The sequence below is a fragment of the Andrena cerasifolii genome, unplaced genomic scaffold (genome assembly GCF_050908995.1).
Source record: "Andrena cerasifolii isolate SP2316 unplaced genomic scaffold, iyAndCera1_principal scaffold0029, whole genome shotgun sequence".
NCBI lineage: Eukaryota > Metazoa > Arthropoda > Insecta > Hymenoptera > Andrenidae > Andrena > Andrena cerasifolii.
In genome coordinates this window covers 85,436-102,829 of record NW_027484922.1, presented here as the reverse complement: position 1 = coordinate 102,829, position 17,394 = coordinate 85,436, and the positions used below count along the sequence as shown (strand labels likewise).

Genomic DNA, 17,394 nt, shown 5'->3' with positions numbered 1-17,394 from the left:
AATACCCAAATTTTGAAATGGAATTCCATGTCACTACAGACGCATCTGAATATGCTATAGGGGGAATACTAAGCCAGGCTGTTGATGGAAAAGAATTACCAATTGCTTACGCTTCCCGCCTCCTAAATAAAGCAGAAATAAATTACGCAACCATAGAGAAGGAACTTTTAGCCATCGTATATTGCGTTAGGCACTTCCGACCTTATCTATACGGAAGGAAATTTATTTTATTTACCGACCATCAACCACTAATCTGGTTACATAGAGTAAAAGACCCAACGTCACGCCTCGTTAGGTGGCGTTTAAAATTAGCAGAATACGACTATGAAATTAGATATCAATCAGGGAAAAGCAATAAACTTGCCGACGCTTTGTCCCGTAATTCCCCTGCAGTGGAGACATACCCTATAAGACCACGAGAGGAAGCAGACGAAGACTGGGAAGATCAACCCCCGCCTAAGCGAGGCCCCGGGAGGCCCAGACTCTCCGAAGCATCAAATTCCGCAGCAGGACTCACAAAGAAAACCCGACCAAGAGCGAAACCCACTAGGATACAACCACCCCGTAGAGTACGTAAAAATTTAGCACCAGCGCCAAAACCTCCAGACCCTCCCTCAGAGACCCTAGTAGAAACAAGAAATAGTATCGAAGATGAGGATCAGGAAGAAGAAAGAGAACATTTAAATACCCCCTATTCGGCAATTTCGCCTCCACGATCGTCAACGCCGCAGGAAGAGGACGACATCGATTCTGAAGTGGAGTCGAATGTTTCGGATGAATTAGATTCGGAATCCTCAGTAAGCGAGCTGAACGAGTCTTTGGACGCAGTATACAAAGCAGACCCCGAACGAGAAATCAGGATAAAGCCATCAATCAGTCGCGACCCGTTGTCACTACGAAAAGAAACGCTCGTTTTCTTTCTGAGCACGGATGGTAAACCTTGCGATAACGGAGCTAAGGAATTACAAGAAACAGGAATCGTGACAATACCTGGCAACCTCCCACTGGGTAAGGGCTATTTAACCCATAATAAAGGACAAATCCTTATCGGGTTGGTTATTAAAGAAACACAGAGTACGCCCTTAACTATGACAACTTGGGGCAAAACCCTTTCCTACTTTAAAATGGTAATACGTGAGCTCCTAACACAATCATTTAGCATAGCCAAAACATCGAACATCGATCAGTTAAGCTGGCAAGATATTATTATGGATATTCTCGAGGCAGTCAACGAAGAGGACATCAGTGTCACTATATGTTTACAAGCAGTCCGTATACCAGAGGAATCGGAACGAATAAACATTATTAAAGAAAATCATGCATCAGCTTTAGCCGGACATAAAGGAGTAACCAAAACATATAACCGAATTAGATACCATTACTTTTGGAAAGGGATGAAGAAAGCCGTGGAAGATCATATTCGAAAATGCGTGGACTGTCAGCGGAAGAAACTCGTCCGTGTTAAAACCAGGCAACCTATGATTCTCACTGACACGCCTGGACGAGCCTTTGACAAGATTGCATTAGATATAGTAGGACCGTTACCTACCACTAGAGAAGGAAATACATATATATTAACAATGCAAGATTTACTAACAAAATACTTCGTGTGCGTATCCCTTAAACAATCGACATCAATAAAAGTCGCAGATGCGTTTATAAAAAAATTTATCTGTCAATTCGGAGCTCCCAGAGCCATCCTCACTGACCAAGGAACAAATTTCACTGGTAAATTCATGAAAGCTATCGCGCAAAAATTTAAAATTGAACAATTTCGAACCACAGCTTTTCACCCACAGACTAACGGTTCTTTAGAGCGATCGCACCTCGTCCGAACAGAATATTTAAAAATGTTTATCGGTAACTACAGCGACTGGGATGAATGGACCGACTTGGCTGCATTCTCTTATAATACCAGCGTTCATGAGGGCACTGGTTACACTCCACACGAGTTAGTATTCAGGAAAATAGCCCGGGTACCCAGCCGAAATCGGATGCCCGAAGATTTTGAAAACGAGACCTATAATCATTACCTCTCGAAATTAAGTATAAGGGTGCAAGAGCTGCAAACTGCTGCAGCAGAAAAGTTGAATCAGTCTAAGCTTCGTTATAAAAAATATTACGATAGGCACATAAACGAGGAGACCTTCAAACCGGGTGACGCGGTTTTCGTCTTTATAGAACCGAGAAAAGGGAAATTCGGAGATCAGTACTCTGGCCCTCACACGATATTGGATGTAATCCCTTCGCAAAACTTAAAAATATCCTGGAAGGGCAAAACTAAAATAATTCACGCGAACAAAGCGCGTCTTGGTCGACTACGCGAGGATCCCGGTTGATCCTAATCACAAGATATAGAAACATGTAATAATCAATTATTTCTTAGATCAAAATGCCACACAAAAGAGCCCACAAAAACAACGGGCCTAAGGCCAGAGGAGGAGGCCTCAAAAGAAGGTTGGCCCATATCACGTGGCTGCGCCGAGAGGCAGTGAGAAAAGGAAGAGGTCTTTCACCCCTTCTCTCAAAGGTGGTCTCCACGGTGACCATCAGGGAGGCAGAACCGGAGGTCATCACTATTGATGATTCCCCCATGAGGACTTCGATGGACCCAATACCCCCATTTCGCCCTTCAATACCCGAGGAGGTACTCTCCCATTCCCCTCCTGTATATTACCCCCCTCCCGTTCAATTCCAACCCTCTCCTCAACCTTCCACCTCCCAAGTTCCCTCCGTCATCCCTCCACCCCCAGGTGTCATGGAGATTTTGAATACGGGGTCAGCGACTAAGGTCCCAGACCACACAGAGCTGACGCCCGAATTTTTAAAATGGTTCGATGACCTCTATCAGAGTGGTTACGACCTCACGTTCATCCTGGACGATCCCTTATACTCAACCCTCGAATATTCCTTTCCTCCACACTAATCCTTCCAAAATTCCTTTCCTTAATCCTATCCTTACTTGTACATCCTTCCTTGTAAATATTCCTTATTTTCTATTTCTTTTATATACATATATATATACATATTATTTTTAATTATTATAAGTAAATGTTTTTCTTTTTTTTCTAATACAATCAATTCTTTTATATTTTCTATTATTATTATTCTCATCTTTTATTTTACTTTTCTTTTACGCCAAATAGGCTATATATTTTATTTTATTTTATTATTTCCAAACCATTTTATTTTTATTTTTATTATTCCAAAACGGTACATTTTATTTTATTTCCTTTTCCTCATTTCAAGACACCCGTACCCTGTGTTAAGAAATGTAATCATTTCTTCATATAAGGGGGGAGGTGTGACGTCCCACTATTTTTCGCGCGGTCCTATTCCAAAAATCTATTATTAAACCTCAAAACCACTCCACCGAAATCCCTGAAACTCAACTCTTACCCCATCTCCTCAATCGTCGATCACCTTAATGTTGTACCTTAGCCGTCCCCAATACAAGATGATCGATACAAAACTCCACCTCGATGTTGTACCTTAGCGGTCCCCAACAGGAGATAATCGTTACAAACCCCTTCGCCTATTCGCCACATGAGGCACGAATCCTTCCCTTTAAAACGAATTCAAACAAGTCCATCGTTACAAAAACCCTCTTAAATCGAGACCACGTCTCAATCCCCTCTTTACGACTCACAGAGTCCAAGCCAATCTAACCCTATCCTATAAAACACCCGAAAATCCATACGACGAGTTGAGTATCTCTTTTCGCAGTCATAAAAACCCCAGAACCTAATTGCGACGTATATTTGGCGTACGTGACATAAATACGTCTATTAATAGAGGTACCGTTTATAAAAACCCCGGAAGTCCTACTACGACTTATTTCTTAAATATGTCAAGGTCTTTACCGCGCGTACCCCGCAATACTCCTGTAAAATCTTATAAATACGAGGTCCTGAGAGGCCAGAACGATCATTTTTCTGCTGCACGAAAGTCCGTGAGCAACTAACTTATATTACTAAAAGTTTATAATTGGAAGATTCCAAAGTGTTCAAATCAGTGCTCTACGGCAACTACCGTAAGCAATTATAATTATTAATATTGTTATTCATCTCCATACCATTGACTATTATTATTTTTGTCTATCAAAGCTTATTGCGAACCTTCATTATTTTGTATTACTAACGTTTATTACCTATATATTCTCATTAATGCTTTCTTTGTGTATATATATTTTGCATTACTATTCTTATTGTATTCCACGTTATATTGCATTCTAAAGCTTATTGCGATCATTTATATTTCATATTAGCAACCCTTATTGCTTCTATAATAATCTCATTTGCTTATACCTATGTACTTCATATTCATATTTTCATATTGTGATTAAATACTATCTATATCAATGTCATGTGCCAATGCTTAAAATCCCAAGCATTATTAATAAACCGCTTAGTTTTAAATCACGCTTTGAATTATTGTGTGCACCCTTTGGTTACAAAGAACCCAAACAAACAAGCTGCCGCAACAGCTGATTTCTGTTAGTGAACGCGAGACGCTTACTCTGTTTACAAACATACTATTGCATGAGCCGAATAATATAACGGTAAATCCAATTACCGAGCCAAACCTAAAATAAGACCTAACAGGTGTTTCCAGGGTGTGTATTCGCCTTTTAAAACCTTCCCTGGTCGATTAGAGTGACGGATTTAATATTCGCGCCTGATCCCCTTCAAATCCTCAGAGTGCTGGATTATAGATTCGCGCCTGAATTCCTTCAAATCCTCAGTGTGCTGGATTCAAGATTCGCGCCTGACGTCCTCTCCTTCAAAACCCTCAGTGTGCTGGATTCAAGATTCGCGCCTGACGTTCCTCTCCTTCCAAACCCTCAGTGTGCTGGATTATAGATTCGCGCCTGAATTCCTTTCAAACCCTCAGTGTGACGGATTCAATATTCGCGCCTAAGTTCCTTCCAAACCCTCAGTGTGACGGATTCAATATTCGCGCCTAAGTTCCTTCCAAACCCTCAGTGTGACGTATTTAATATTCGCGCCTGGTCTTCCCCCAAAAATCTCAGAGTGCTGGATTTTAGATTCGCGCCTGTCTTTTTCCTTCCCCATAGTCATCGTTCCTAAAGACCTCACCCGGGACGTGACAAATAATTATTTTTTTTTAATTTTTTAAAATATTTTTGAATTTTGAAAATTTTTTTAAATTTTAACAAAAAATTTTTATTAAATATTTTAAAAAAATTTTAATTTTTAAAATTTTTCTTTGCTTTATTTTTTTTTTAAATTTAAAAAAAAAATTAACTTTTTTAAAATTATTATTTTGTATTTAAAAAAATGTTCTTTAAATTTTAAAAAAAAAATTAATTTTTATTTTTCTTTTATTTTAATTTTTTAAATTTTTGAAATTTTAAATTTTTTAATTTTCTTTTTTTTATTTTTTAATTTTCTTTTTTTTATTTTTAAATTTTTTTTTTAATTTTTTAAAAAATTTGTATTAATTTTTTAACAATTTTGTAAAAAAAAATTATTTATGTTTTTTAAATTTTTTTCTTAATTTTTTTTATTTAAAAATTTTTTTTTTAATATTTTTAATTTTTTTTAACTTTTTTTAAAATTTTCTTTCTATATTTTTTCATTTTTTCATTTTAATTTTTTTTTAATTAAAAAAAAAATATTTCATTTTTTTTATTAATTTTTTAAATTTTCTTTTATTTTTTAAAATTTTTTTTAAAATTTAAAAATTTTTTTTTTAAATTTTGTTTTAATTTTTTAACAAAATTTTATTTTTTTTTAAATTTTTTTCTATATTTTTTAATTTTTTTAATTTTTTTAAATTTTATAATTTTTTTTAAATTTTTTTTTATTTTTTTAAATTTTATTTGTTTATTTATTTTTTTTTTTTAATTTTTTTTCTTTAAAATTTTTGTATATTTTTTTTATTTTAATTTTTTTTATATTTTAAATTTTTTATTTTATTTTTTTTAATTTTTTATAAAATTAAAAAAAAATTTTTTAATTTTTAAATTTTTGTAGGCACAACGCGGCACAATCGAGCTGTAGTGCGGTAGAATCAAAGAGGCGGCAAGCGTGCAAGAATGTATACATAGAGTCGCGAGAAGTATGCGCGTTGATTGATTCGGGAAGTGACCTTAGTTTAATAAGAGCGGCTACATATGTACGAATCGGCGCACCGGCGTTATCCCAACGAAAAACCCAGTTTCGGGGGTAGGCTCTAGCGAGAATTCTACGCTAGGTGATTTCAATGTCAAAGTTCAAATCGATCAAATCGAACACGATATAGTTTTTCACGTAGTGTCCGACGCGCTTATTACGCATGATGCCATAATCGGGTACATTTTTCTGAGAACCGCTGACGTTTGCATGCGAGACGGAAATATCACCATAGCGAAAACACCGAACGTAATGGAGGATCTTCCGGAAGTGTTGCATATTGTTGAGCAGGGTATTAATCTAGCGCATATTCCAAAACCCGAGATTCGCGCGAGAGTAACAACTCTAGTAGAAAATTATAAACCAAACAAAACAAAAGAGGTCGGGGTCAAAATGCGAATCTCCTTGCGCGATGAGATTCCCGTGTATCGGGCACCTCGACGCCTATCCGCGCATCAAAGCAAAGCAGTAGATTCACAAATAGAAACGTGGCTTTGTGATGGGATTGTTGTATCTTCTGAGTCGGATTTTGGAAGCTCTGTCGTGCCTGTTGAAAAGGTAGACGGTACGATAAGAGTTTGCGTGGATTACAGAGAACTCAACAAGAAAATAATAAAAGATCGTTATCCTCTGCCTAATATAGAAGAACAGATTGATCGTTTGCGAGATAAACGTGTGTTCACGACTTTGGACTTAGAAAATGGTTTTTTCCATGCACCTGTAGATGAAAACAGCAGGAAAGTAGTATGGCAATGGGGATTCTAATTCAAATTTGTTTTTTTTTGTCGGCGGGCTGGCGGCGGATGACGTCATAGAGATGGCGGAGTGGTGGGGGGGTATCATCGAGGAGGAGGAGGGAACCGCGGGGTGACGGTGCGCTACTCTGGAGTGTGGTACAGACTGTCGGTAAGGAAGGTGCTACTCTGGAGCGTGGTACAGACTGTCGGTAAGGAAGAAAATATTAATTTTATGATATTAATATAAATGAAAAAACTTCTCGGGGCGACGGGGCTCGAACCCAAGACCTCCGCGGTACGAGTCAGCCGCCTAACCAACTCCCCCAAACGCCGTCTCTGACATTAGTCTTTTCCGAATGGTACATATAGCGAAACCAACGGAGCGTCACATATGTGGCACACACACACACACACACAACGTCGGCGTATAATAATTTATTTTTATGAGAAATTTTATCAGAAATTGTTTCGAACGATGTCGGGAAAGATTTTCTCGGGGAAAGGATTTCTCGACACCGCGTCTTCGAGGAAAAGAGAGGAGCATTACTTTAAAGTTAAAATTCTAGGAGGGAAAGAGACACCACTACATAGGGGATAGAATCGCATGCATTCTAAAGCTAACTGTATTTCAAAGCGTTCCGATTTAACGTCGCTGCGTAATTCGAATCCTCTGGAACGGCCGCGCAGGGTGATGTCACTTGGCAGCGCGAAGAATGAAATGTAACACAGAAACGCAGAATCTTAAAATTAGATGACGGGGAGGATGATGGATGAGTGAAATGGTACAAATCATATACGTTTAAGATATATATTGTTACAAATCATAAAAGAATATAATTTAACATTTTTTACTACGAGCATCATGCACAATATGATTGATTGCACATGCTAACAATTCACAATCAATCAATGAATGCTGTTCGAAGTGTTCGCTTTCAGAAATTAATTTTACATAATCTGTTGGCGCGGTAGCGCTACGTAGAACGTCTACGAAAGTGGCATATTTACTGCTTACAGAGTACATATTTTCAGTTAGCCACGTATACATATGTTCAATGCAATGATTGTACGCGAATAATTTACACATCGTGGCTTCAGTCATATATATGACAACGCGATTATCGGTGATTTTAATAAGTTGATCATCATGCATACGCGTGAACTCTAGTCGTAAATGATCAGTTATAATGTGAGTTTGGGGCGATGTTGCGTTGCTGCGTAATCGTTGGAGTATGTCCACCTCGTTTTGTAGCAGGAGCTTCCACGTAGACATTGAAAAGCTTAACTCGCTGCCTTTATTGTCGGCTATGGCGATCTCAACGTGACACAAATCCATACCAATGCGAATTCCTATAGTTAGACGTTTATAAGCTGTTGCAGTCAGTGGATAATCACGCCCCAGGATCCGTACGATTGATGATTTCGATGTTTTCATCGTTTTTAGCGATACGGATCCAGAACTGTAAGAAACAAGTACATGAAATTGATACTTCGGTCGTTTGCGTTTACAGTGAATGAAGTAAATGAAAAGTGTATAGTAACGTGTACATACCTCATATTGGATTGTTGATGATGATGTAGTTGTTGCTGCTGTTGTTCACATTTATTTGGAAACCCACCATCGTTGCCGGCTGCGCAGGATGAATCGTTTAAGCTGTGTTTGTACATTTTGATGTGCACTATATTTTTTACGGAGTACCGTCTGTTCCGTCAAAGTCACTGAGGCTACTGAGCGATTGATGGAATAGCGTCCAAGAGCTCGGCTTAAATAGAGGTGCAATTGCCTCCCCCACCACAGCATTTTATTTTAAAGCTACCAATTTTTCCATAATGTTTTCCAATCTTAACATCGCAGCATATCGCGCGGTTGTATGTAATTTGAGCCCCACCTTCAAGGATAAAAGTCTCGACACGTGTTGAATATAATATAATATCTGTGAAAGCGCCGAATCTTAGAATTATGCGGCGTCAGCAGAAACTGTGTCGGAGGATTTTGCGCGCTAATTCGTCATACGCGCGAATCATAGAAAGAATTATGCTGTATCGGTAGAAACTGCACAGAACCATGCTGGGACGGATCGCCGTTTTTGCATGCGGTGCATTCGAGTGAGGGGGTACGCCAAAAGAGTTAGGCAGAGATACCAAACCATGGTATCAGTCTTAAAAAGCGCACTCTAAACTGCACAAAGCCTCAAATCGTTGCAATGTGTTGCGAGGAAAAGACATATTTCATTTACAACCATGGGAGAATTCGCGCAAGTAGAACGCCAATTGTTGGATCAATCTGCGCGATTGATTTCACAGGAAGAATACCTCGCGTGGGAAGAACGGTGCAACGAGTGCATCGAATCGTTGGAAGAACACAGCCGAGTGAAACGCCCGCGATTATCGATCGGTGTTCAACAATCGCTGGTTGCTCGAATCGCTCATCTCGAAGGACTAAAATATTCGTTGCGCGGACGTTTCATGCATGAAGGTGCTGGACATTCGAGCACAGGACTTTTGTGGCGCGAAATAGGCACTGCGTTCGATACCCGCGTATTAACTGGTGCAGTGTTAAATTCGAACTATATCGAGCCGCGCAACTTCCTCGAGGATGCGGGGACCATTGTGCTGGAGTATGTACGAGGCGCCTTGAGGAAACATCAGAACCTCAAAGTGAACACTGTGTTCAACGGCGAATTTGTGGCGGGGGACAAACATGCTTGTAAAAGCATCAATACCCGGAACTGCGAACTCTTCGGTACATGTGATCTACAGGAGTGGTACCAACGATGCGTCATCGAACCCACCCTGGCATCGTTGGAAGAGTTTCAGGAACGCGATAGCGGATGGGCATTGATGAGGATTCTCAACCTAACCGTCAACGTTAATAAGTACAATCCGCTGCGCGCAGGGTGCCACTTCAAGTTGCCACGGGAAATATTGATGAAGAAAGCGACAATTAGCGTGCGATCCGAGGATAACGCCTGCTTCGCGCGGGCAGTGGTCGCAGCTCTCCATCCCGCCGACAGAAACCCTCATCGGCCAAGTTCATATCCACATTATACATTGGTGCTAAATCTCCAAGACATTGAGTTTCCAATGTACCTAGAGCAGCTTGGGAAGTTTGAGCGGCAGAACGGCATCTCCGTCAACGTGTACACCTTCGGGATGGAGAAAGGATCGACGGTCTTTCCGCTGCGTCTCACCAGCCAAAAGAGGGATCGACACGTCAATCTGCTCTACACGCCGAATCATGAGCACGGTGATGTAGGGCACTTTGTGCTGATCAAGGACTTATCCCGACTGGTGAGCATGCAGTTGAGCAGGCATAGAGAAAAAAAATTCATCTGCGATCGGTATGTACATAAACTTATGAAGCGTTGAAAAATATCGTTGAAAAAAAATTAAATAAAAAAAAAATTTTGATTTTTTTTGCAGATGCATGCACTACTTTGGATCTGCCGAGAAGTTGGAGGCCCATTCGCTGGACTGCGGGCAAATGAATGATTGCGCCATCCTGTTGCCCAGCGTAGGAAACAATCTGCTCAAATTCAGCAACCACTGTATGAAGGAGCGGCTCCCCTTCATGGTGTACGCCGATCTTGAGTGCATCATTGAAAAAACAGAGGACAATCACCGAATGGGTGAAATGGATAGTAAATTGCGCGCGTATCAACACCATAAAGTGCACAGCATTGCATATTATATGCATTGCTCGTACGATACATCACTGTCGACGTATCGATGTCGCCGCGACGCGGATTGTGTTTCATGGTTCGTCAACGAACTGGAAAATTTTGCAAACTTCGCCAAACCCATTCTGACCAGCAATGTTCCCATGCTTGATTTAACTCCCGAACAATGGACGACATTTCGCGATGCAACACACTGTCATATTTGCGAAGAACCATTCAAGGCTGAAGATGTACGAGTTCGCGATCATTGCCATCTATCCGGACGCTTTAGAGGCCCAGCACATTCGGAGTGCAATTTAAATTATAAAAATGCGTTTTACATCCCCATAGTTTTCCATAATTTATCCGGCTACGATTCGCATTTCATTATCGAGGAAATAGCTACCGCTTTCGAAGGCAGCGTTGACGTATTGCCCATAACGAAAGAAAAGTACATTTCATTCACAAAAAATGTTGAAGATACGGCTGACTCAGACTCGCGAAAATGTATTAAATTGCGATTCATCGATTCGTACAAATTTCTCAATACCAGTCTCGACAAATTAGCATCTTTTCTTAGCGCGGATAAATTAAAAATTTTACGATCCGAATTTGAAACATTATCCATCGAAGATTTCAATTTATTGACGCGAAAGGGTGTATTTCCATACGAATACCTTGATTGCGCGAACAAACTGCAGGATCCATGCTTACCACCGCGCGAGTCATTGTACAGTTCGTTAACGGGTGATACTGTATCCAAGAGCGATTACGCGCACGCCGAGATTGTCTGGCAGCGTTTCGGGATTAGAACTTTGGGCGAATACAGCGACTTGTATTTGAAAACAGATGTCTTGTTATTGGCAGATATTTTTGAAAATTTTCGCGAAAATTGTATCAAGAGTTACGGATTAGATTCAGCGCATTATTATACTTTACCTGGCTTTACGTGGGATGCCATGCTAAAACATACCAAAATTACATTCGAATTGCTCACAGACGTTGATATGGTCATGTTTATCGAACGCGGTATACGTGGCGGTTTAAGCCAATGTTCCGGAAGATACGCACACGCCAATAACAAGTACATGTCATCTTACAACCCATCGGAACAGTCATCGTACTTGATGTACTTTGACGTGAACAATTTGTACGGATGGGCAATGTGCCAGCCCCTACCATACGCCAAATTCCAATGGGTCGAAGATGTCGCAAATTTTGACGTGTCTTCGATCGCTGTCGATTCGCCTACGGGATACATTCTCGAGGTAGATTTGGAATATCCGCAACGTCTGCATGACGCTCACGCCGATCTACCGTTCTGCCCGACGCGTGCCAAACCATCTGGCAGCAGACAGGACAAGTTACTCGCGACGGTATACGATAAGCAGCGTTACGTTATCCATTATCGCAACCTGCAGCAGTGCACGAGTCACGGTCTTCGTATTACAAAGATACACCGCGCGCTTCAATTCGCTCAATCTCCCTGGCTCCGCGATTACATCGAACTCACTACACGGTTTAGAACATGCGCGACAAACGACTTTGAAAAAAATTTGTACAAATTGATGAACAACGCAGTATTCGGTAAGACTATGGAAAATGTGCGAAATCAGGTGGACGTAAAACTTTTAACACATTGGGAAGGGCGATATGGCGCGGAGGCAATGATCGCGAAACCGAATTTCCACAGCAGAAGTGTTTTTTCGGAAAATTTAATAGCTGTTGAATTGCGAAAACTCGAGGTGAAATTCAACAAACCGATATATGTGGGTATGTGCATTCTAGACATATCAAAAATTTGTTTGTACGAATTTCATCACGAGTACATGTCTCCACTATATGGCCAAAAATGTAAAATTCTATACACAGACACTGATAGCCTCATCTATCACATTCGATGCGATGATATCTACGAGTCCGTGAAACGCAATATCGATAGATTCGACACAAGCGATTATCCTACTGACAATACATATAATATTCCGCGTTTAAATAAGAAGGTTCCGGGGCTGATGAAGGACGAAAATAATGGGATGATAATGACCGAATTCGTAGGTCTTAGAGCGAAAATGTATGCACTTCGCGTAGACGGTAAAAAAGATACGAAAAAAGCGAAAGGCGTCAAGACCAACGTCATAGCCAGAACGATAACTTTCGACGACTACGCGCAGTGTTTGCAAAAGGAGATCGAAATGGTTCGCAGACAATCATGCATACGGTCTAAATTGCATAAAGTGTCCACCATTTCAGAATCCAAAATCGCTCTAAATCCATACGACGACAAGCGGTATATCGTACCCGATTCGACCGACACTCTGCCCTGGGGACATTATAAAATTCCGTTGTAAAATTCCATTATAAAAATATTATAAAAAAGAAATTTGAACTTGATGAAACTACACATCATGTTGAGACGAAGTTTTCAAATTTGCGAGCGTGTTATAGCGGTGCGATGTCGTCGAGGAAACTTTAGACTCGTGCTGCGCTGTTAAAGCTATACGTGATAGTGAATATTTCGATAATAAATCTCTTGTTGATTGCGAACTGCTGGCATTTGCCTTTGAATGATATTTTCGACGGCGCTGGCAGCAAAATGTTAAATAAATTGTTCACATATGTATAACATTGTATTTATTGAACCATGTATTATTATTATTATTATTATTTTACAATACATTATGTTTATTTATCCAAGAATTGTGTTATTTATCAAACCCCAACCACTTGACGTATACCTTATCCCGCTTTCTACGCAGCACTTTTTCCACTAGATACACATCAGGATCGGTGACGCGTTGCAGCTCGTGTTCATAGAATCCTCCGGCAACGGGTTTTCCACAGGAATCGACGAGCAGATACGTCGCGGGATTAGTTGTCTGTACTTTGGCTATCTCGAACACCTCCGTTGTCCAATTCGGCGTATAGCCTTTATCGAAGATGGTTTTAAATTTGCTCACGCGCACAAACTCGCCCAACTCGAATCTCGCTGGAGCAGCGATCTTTAGGTTGCTGTATACTGTGGCTAGCAGCTTGTCGGCGATCGCAGGGGTAACATCGCAAGGACGCATTCCGATGGTTCTATGTTTTCGCGCGTTATACTCTGCAAGTAGACGCAGTAGCGAATCGATCCATCTATAGGTTCCATTGAGCGTAAACAGTTTCCACGTATTGTTCTTCAAAGTTCGATTGAAACGTTCTACGACGGAGGCCTTCATCACCGAATACGTTGAATAATGATTAATGTCATGCTTCTTCAAGAGTTTCTGTACATCGGTGTTGTAAAATTCTTTTCCTTGATCGGTTTGCAAATTTTTCGGATATCGATCCCTAAATATTTTTGCAAACGCTTTAGTCACCTCAGCGCCACTTTTAGTCTTGAGCGGCAACGCCCATGCATACTTGCTCAACACATCGATGACGGTGAGTATGTAGTGGTGACCCTGGTTGAATCGCGAGTATGGACGCATTTCTACAATGTCAGCTTGCCACAGATCGTCGTATCCACGCACTCTGACGCGCCTCCGAGGAAAATGTCTTCGAGCTGGAGCGTGCAATTCCTCCACAAGTTGTAGCTTCTTGTGGCCATAGTTTTCTTCACTCATGGATTTCGATAATGGCTGCATGTTTGATCGCAGATGTATCTTTGCCACGAATGATGCGATAATTATCGTGTACGTGCATTATGTGCTCTCCACCGCCCCAAGGAAATTCTGGACAAGTTCAACCGTCTCGCATGATTCTCCTTCGCATTGTTGCTGCGGGATAGGATTCAATGCTTGCGATATCTTTTGAACGCTGTTTTGCAACGTCAGCATATCTCTCTGAAACGCGACCAGCTTCATCTCTAATTCTTCCTGCTGCTCTCTCAAAAGTTTAATGCTCTTTTTCACGTATAGTTTATTGACGGCATCTGTGTCGGCCGCCGGCTGAGCTACGCGTCGTATCTTGCGCGATTTTGCATCAAAGTCGGCACCGGTCACGCAAAGAGCGTTATCACGCATATAATTTCGAAGCATGCCGCTCCATTTGTAATAGTCCATTGTAGCTGCTCCACTCTTCTCGAGCGATACCCCAAATTTGTTGATCGGCATCTCGACGCATACAGTGCACATCATCGGCGTGCGGTTTAATTTATAACGAGGCCTGCCTCGCGGAGTTCCTCGATAATCGATAGAATTTCGTTGTCGTGCGAGTTGTTACCCGCCTGACGCGACGCTTCCAGCAAACGCAATCGATCCACCAGCTCGTTGGGATCATCCCAGTGCACATAATCGATCTTGTTATCGTTTACCACCATGACTCGCGATGTCCTTAGACCTTTCCCCCGCTTTACTGGTCAATACACGGGGTAGTAGTGGCGCAATTACATGTTTGTACTTGTATCCCTTGTTACCCAATATGGGGTTTTGTGCGTTATGACCACGTCTGTGAGCATTCGTCATCAGCAGTATACTTTTGTATTTTTGTTTATCAGCATCTGTGTATATAGCATCATCGGGAATTCTCTTGAAAATCAGTTCGTACAGACCAGGCGTTCCTACATATCTTACACCGTCTATGATTATATTATCATCCTTGTCCATATCGAAAACCTTATCCCCCAGCATCATTCCACTACCACCAAAGTGTAAACCGTACACATAATCTATGGTCGTATCCCTATCTCCACTTAGGATTGCGCTCATGTATTTTTGTCCCAGCGGACCGAAATGGTTGCGAAACGTTTCTTGCCCCTCGGATGTTTGGAGTTGCTCTCTAATAGATGCTGCAAGCGACTCATCGGCAGAAGTTTCATACACGTCTTCCTCATCATTGGTTGTGAGCGACTGTACATCGGGAAATGTATTTATTGACGCAGGAGGAACCGTGGAATCGTTTGATGCGACATTCAACCGTTTCCGCTTCGATTGAACTGATGTGGAGGTTACGAGCGAATTTTCCAATGACATGTATGACTGTTTACTATTTCTTTTACGCGATGCGTTCCATTTCGGCCGGATTTTTGTTTTAGGCGTTAATGTTTCAATGCTCATACTCGTCGCAGGTGATATGTCAGCTTCTGTCTCAGCAGTATTTTCCACAATATGTTTTAAGGGCTCGGTAATAGGTTTAAAGTATTTTTCCAGCGCGATATCTTCATCCATCTTGTCAGTCTTCAAAGACTGATGTTTCCTACGAATGGATTCGCTGGTTTTTGCAATTTCCAACAAGCTGACCAGCACGTTGGTCTTTCCACAATTTGATGGGCCACAAATGAGGCAGCGTATAGTGTTTGGTAGCATGCTACCGTGTTTGCGTCTCGTTTTCGGAGACATCATTTGCGATTTATCATCAAAATTAGTCACGCGTATCGCCACAGGTTGTCGCACGAATCGCATCCTCTCCGTGAACTGCGAAAAATGATTTTGATACGTCGAAGCTGCGGTGCGCTCTATTTATAGGCTCGCGCCGAAGCAAAACAGCTCATTATTCAAAATGCTTCTGATCCTGTCGGATAATTGTGATATTCGAGACCAAACCGCTGAGCAGTTGAAATATATATCAAAGATTATTCTACTGCGAGAGTTTGGCAGACACATCGATCAGTTGTGGGACAGACTCCCTGAGCATATAAAAGTCGATTCTGAGGTTCAGCAGTATCGTCGGTGCTTGGAACATTATAATCGCCCTTGGCAGCGAACGCATATCGACGGTCCAGCACCATTGATTAAAAACTGCAGCGAATGTCGTCGAAGAGAGTAAAGAAAGGTTGTGGTCTGTTAAATCGGGCGATAAACGCGTTACCTATCGAATTACATATTCCGGGATATCAGTTTTGTGGTCCAGGAACTCATCTGGCAAAACGATTGGCTAGAGACGATCGAGGCATCAATCCGTTGGACGCAGCGTGTCGCGAACACGATATTGCATATTCGCGTAGCAACGACCTCGGTGAAAGGCACACGGCAGATAAGGTTCTCGCTGACAAAGCGCGAAAACGCATCGTTGCGCGAGACTCGACTCTGGGTGAAAGAGGTGCTGCTACAGCTGTTTGGGCAGCTATGAAAGCTAAGACGAAAATCGGAATGGGGATGAAAACAAAACCCCGCAAAAGGACTGTAAGGAGAGCATCGCAAAAGCGGATACTTCCGGTGGCAAAACGAGGTGGCATATTACCACTTCTCCCGTTGCTAGGTGTTCTCGGATCATTAGCCGGTGGAGCAGCGGGGATCGCCAAGGCGGTAAACGATAATAAGGCGGCGCAACATCAGCTGCAGGAAATGCAGCGTCATAATCGCACCATGGAAGGTCGCGGACTTTATCTCGCACCATACAAGCGCGGACAGGGAATATCGAAACAAAAAAAAAAACGCCGAAAAGACAATAAAAATGCCCGAGGGCGTAACTACAGATGCGCAATTGGGGGAGTTGGCAAAACGTATGCGTATTCCATTTTTTAGAGGTGTTTTTATGCGCAATGCACTACCTGTTGGAGGAGTACGCCGAAACGAGAGCGGTATCGTGAATTTGGATAATGTCGAGGGACCGGGGACTCATTGGGTGGCGTATGCGAAGAGGGGGCGTCGAGCTGTATACTTCGACAGCTTTGGCAATCTTCGACCGCCTAAGGAATTGGTACAATATCTGGATAAAGATGTCGTGAAAATCGAATACAATCACGCGCCTTATCAGGAGTACAATCAGAGCAATTGTGGTCAACTATGTCTACGCTTTCTACAAACGATTGGTTGCAAATTTAAGGATTGACTTCTCACCACTTTGATTCAGTACGAGTCCAGTCGTACAGCTTGGAATATGTCGTTAACATTCACTCTAACCGGCAAGAGTAGCACCCTCGCGGTGAGCTACTTTCCACCC

General features: G+C 41.5%; 1 protein-coding gene across 1 annotated transcript; it reads left to right on the top strand.

Moving 5' to 3' along the window:
• Window positions 1–9,943: 9,943 nt before the first annotated feature.
• On the top strand, window positions 9,944–13,655 carry LOC143378048 (uncharacterized). The gene is made up of 3 exons (XM_076829894.1): window positions 9,944–10,215; window positions 10,298–11,321; window positions 13,647–13,655. The coding sequence occupies exons 1-3, from the start codon at window positions 9,959–9,961 to the stop codon at window positions 13,653–13,655; spliced, it is 1,290 nt and encodes a 429-aa protein (XP_076686009.1). The 5' UTR covers window positions 9,944–9,958.
• Window positions 13,656–17,394: the final 3,739 nt, after the last annotated feature.

What these genes read in the sequence shown, in the direction of transcription:
- LOC143378048 (XM_076829894.1), top strand. Translation starts at nt 9,959, where the DNA reads ATGTACCTAGAGCAGCTTGGGAAGTTTGAGCGGCAGAACGGCATCTCC. An exon ending in AAAAAATTCATCTGCGATCG is followed by an intron (nt 10,216 to 10,297) that starts GTATGTACATAA and finishes TTTTTTTTGCAG; the next exon opens with ATGCATGCACTACTTTGGAT.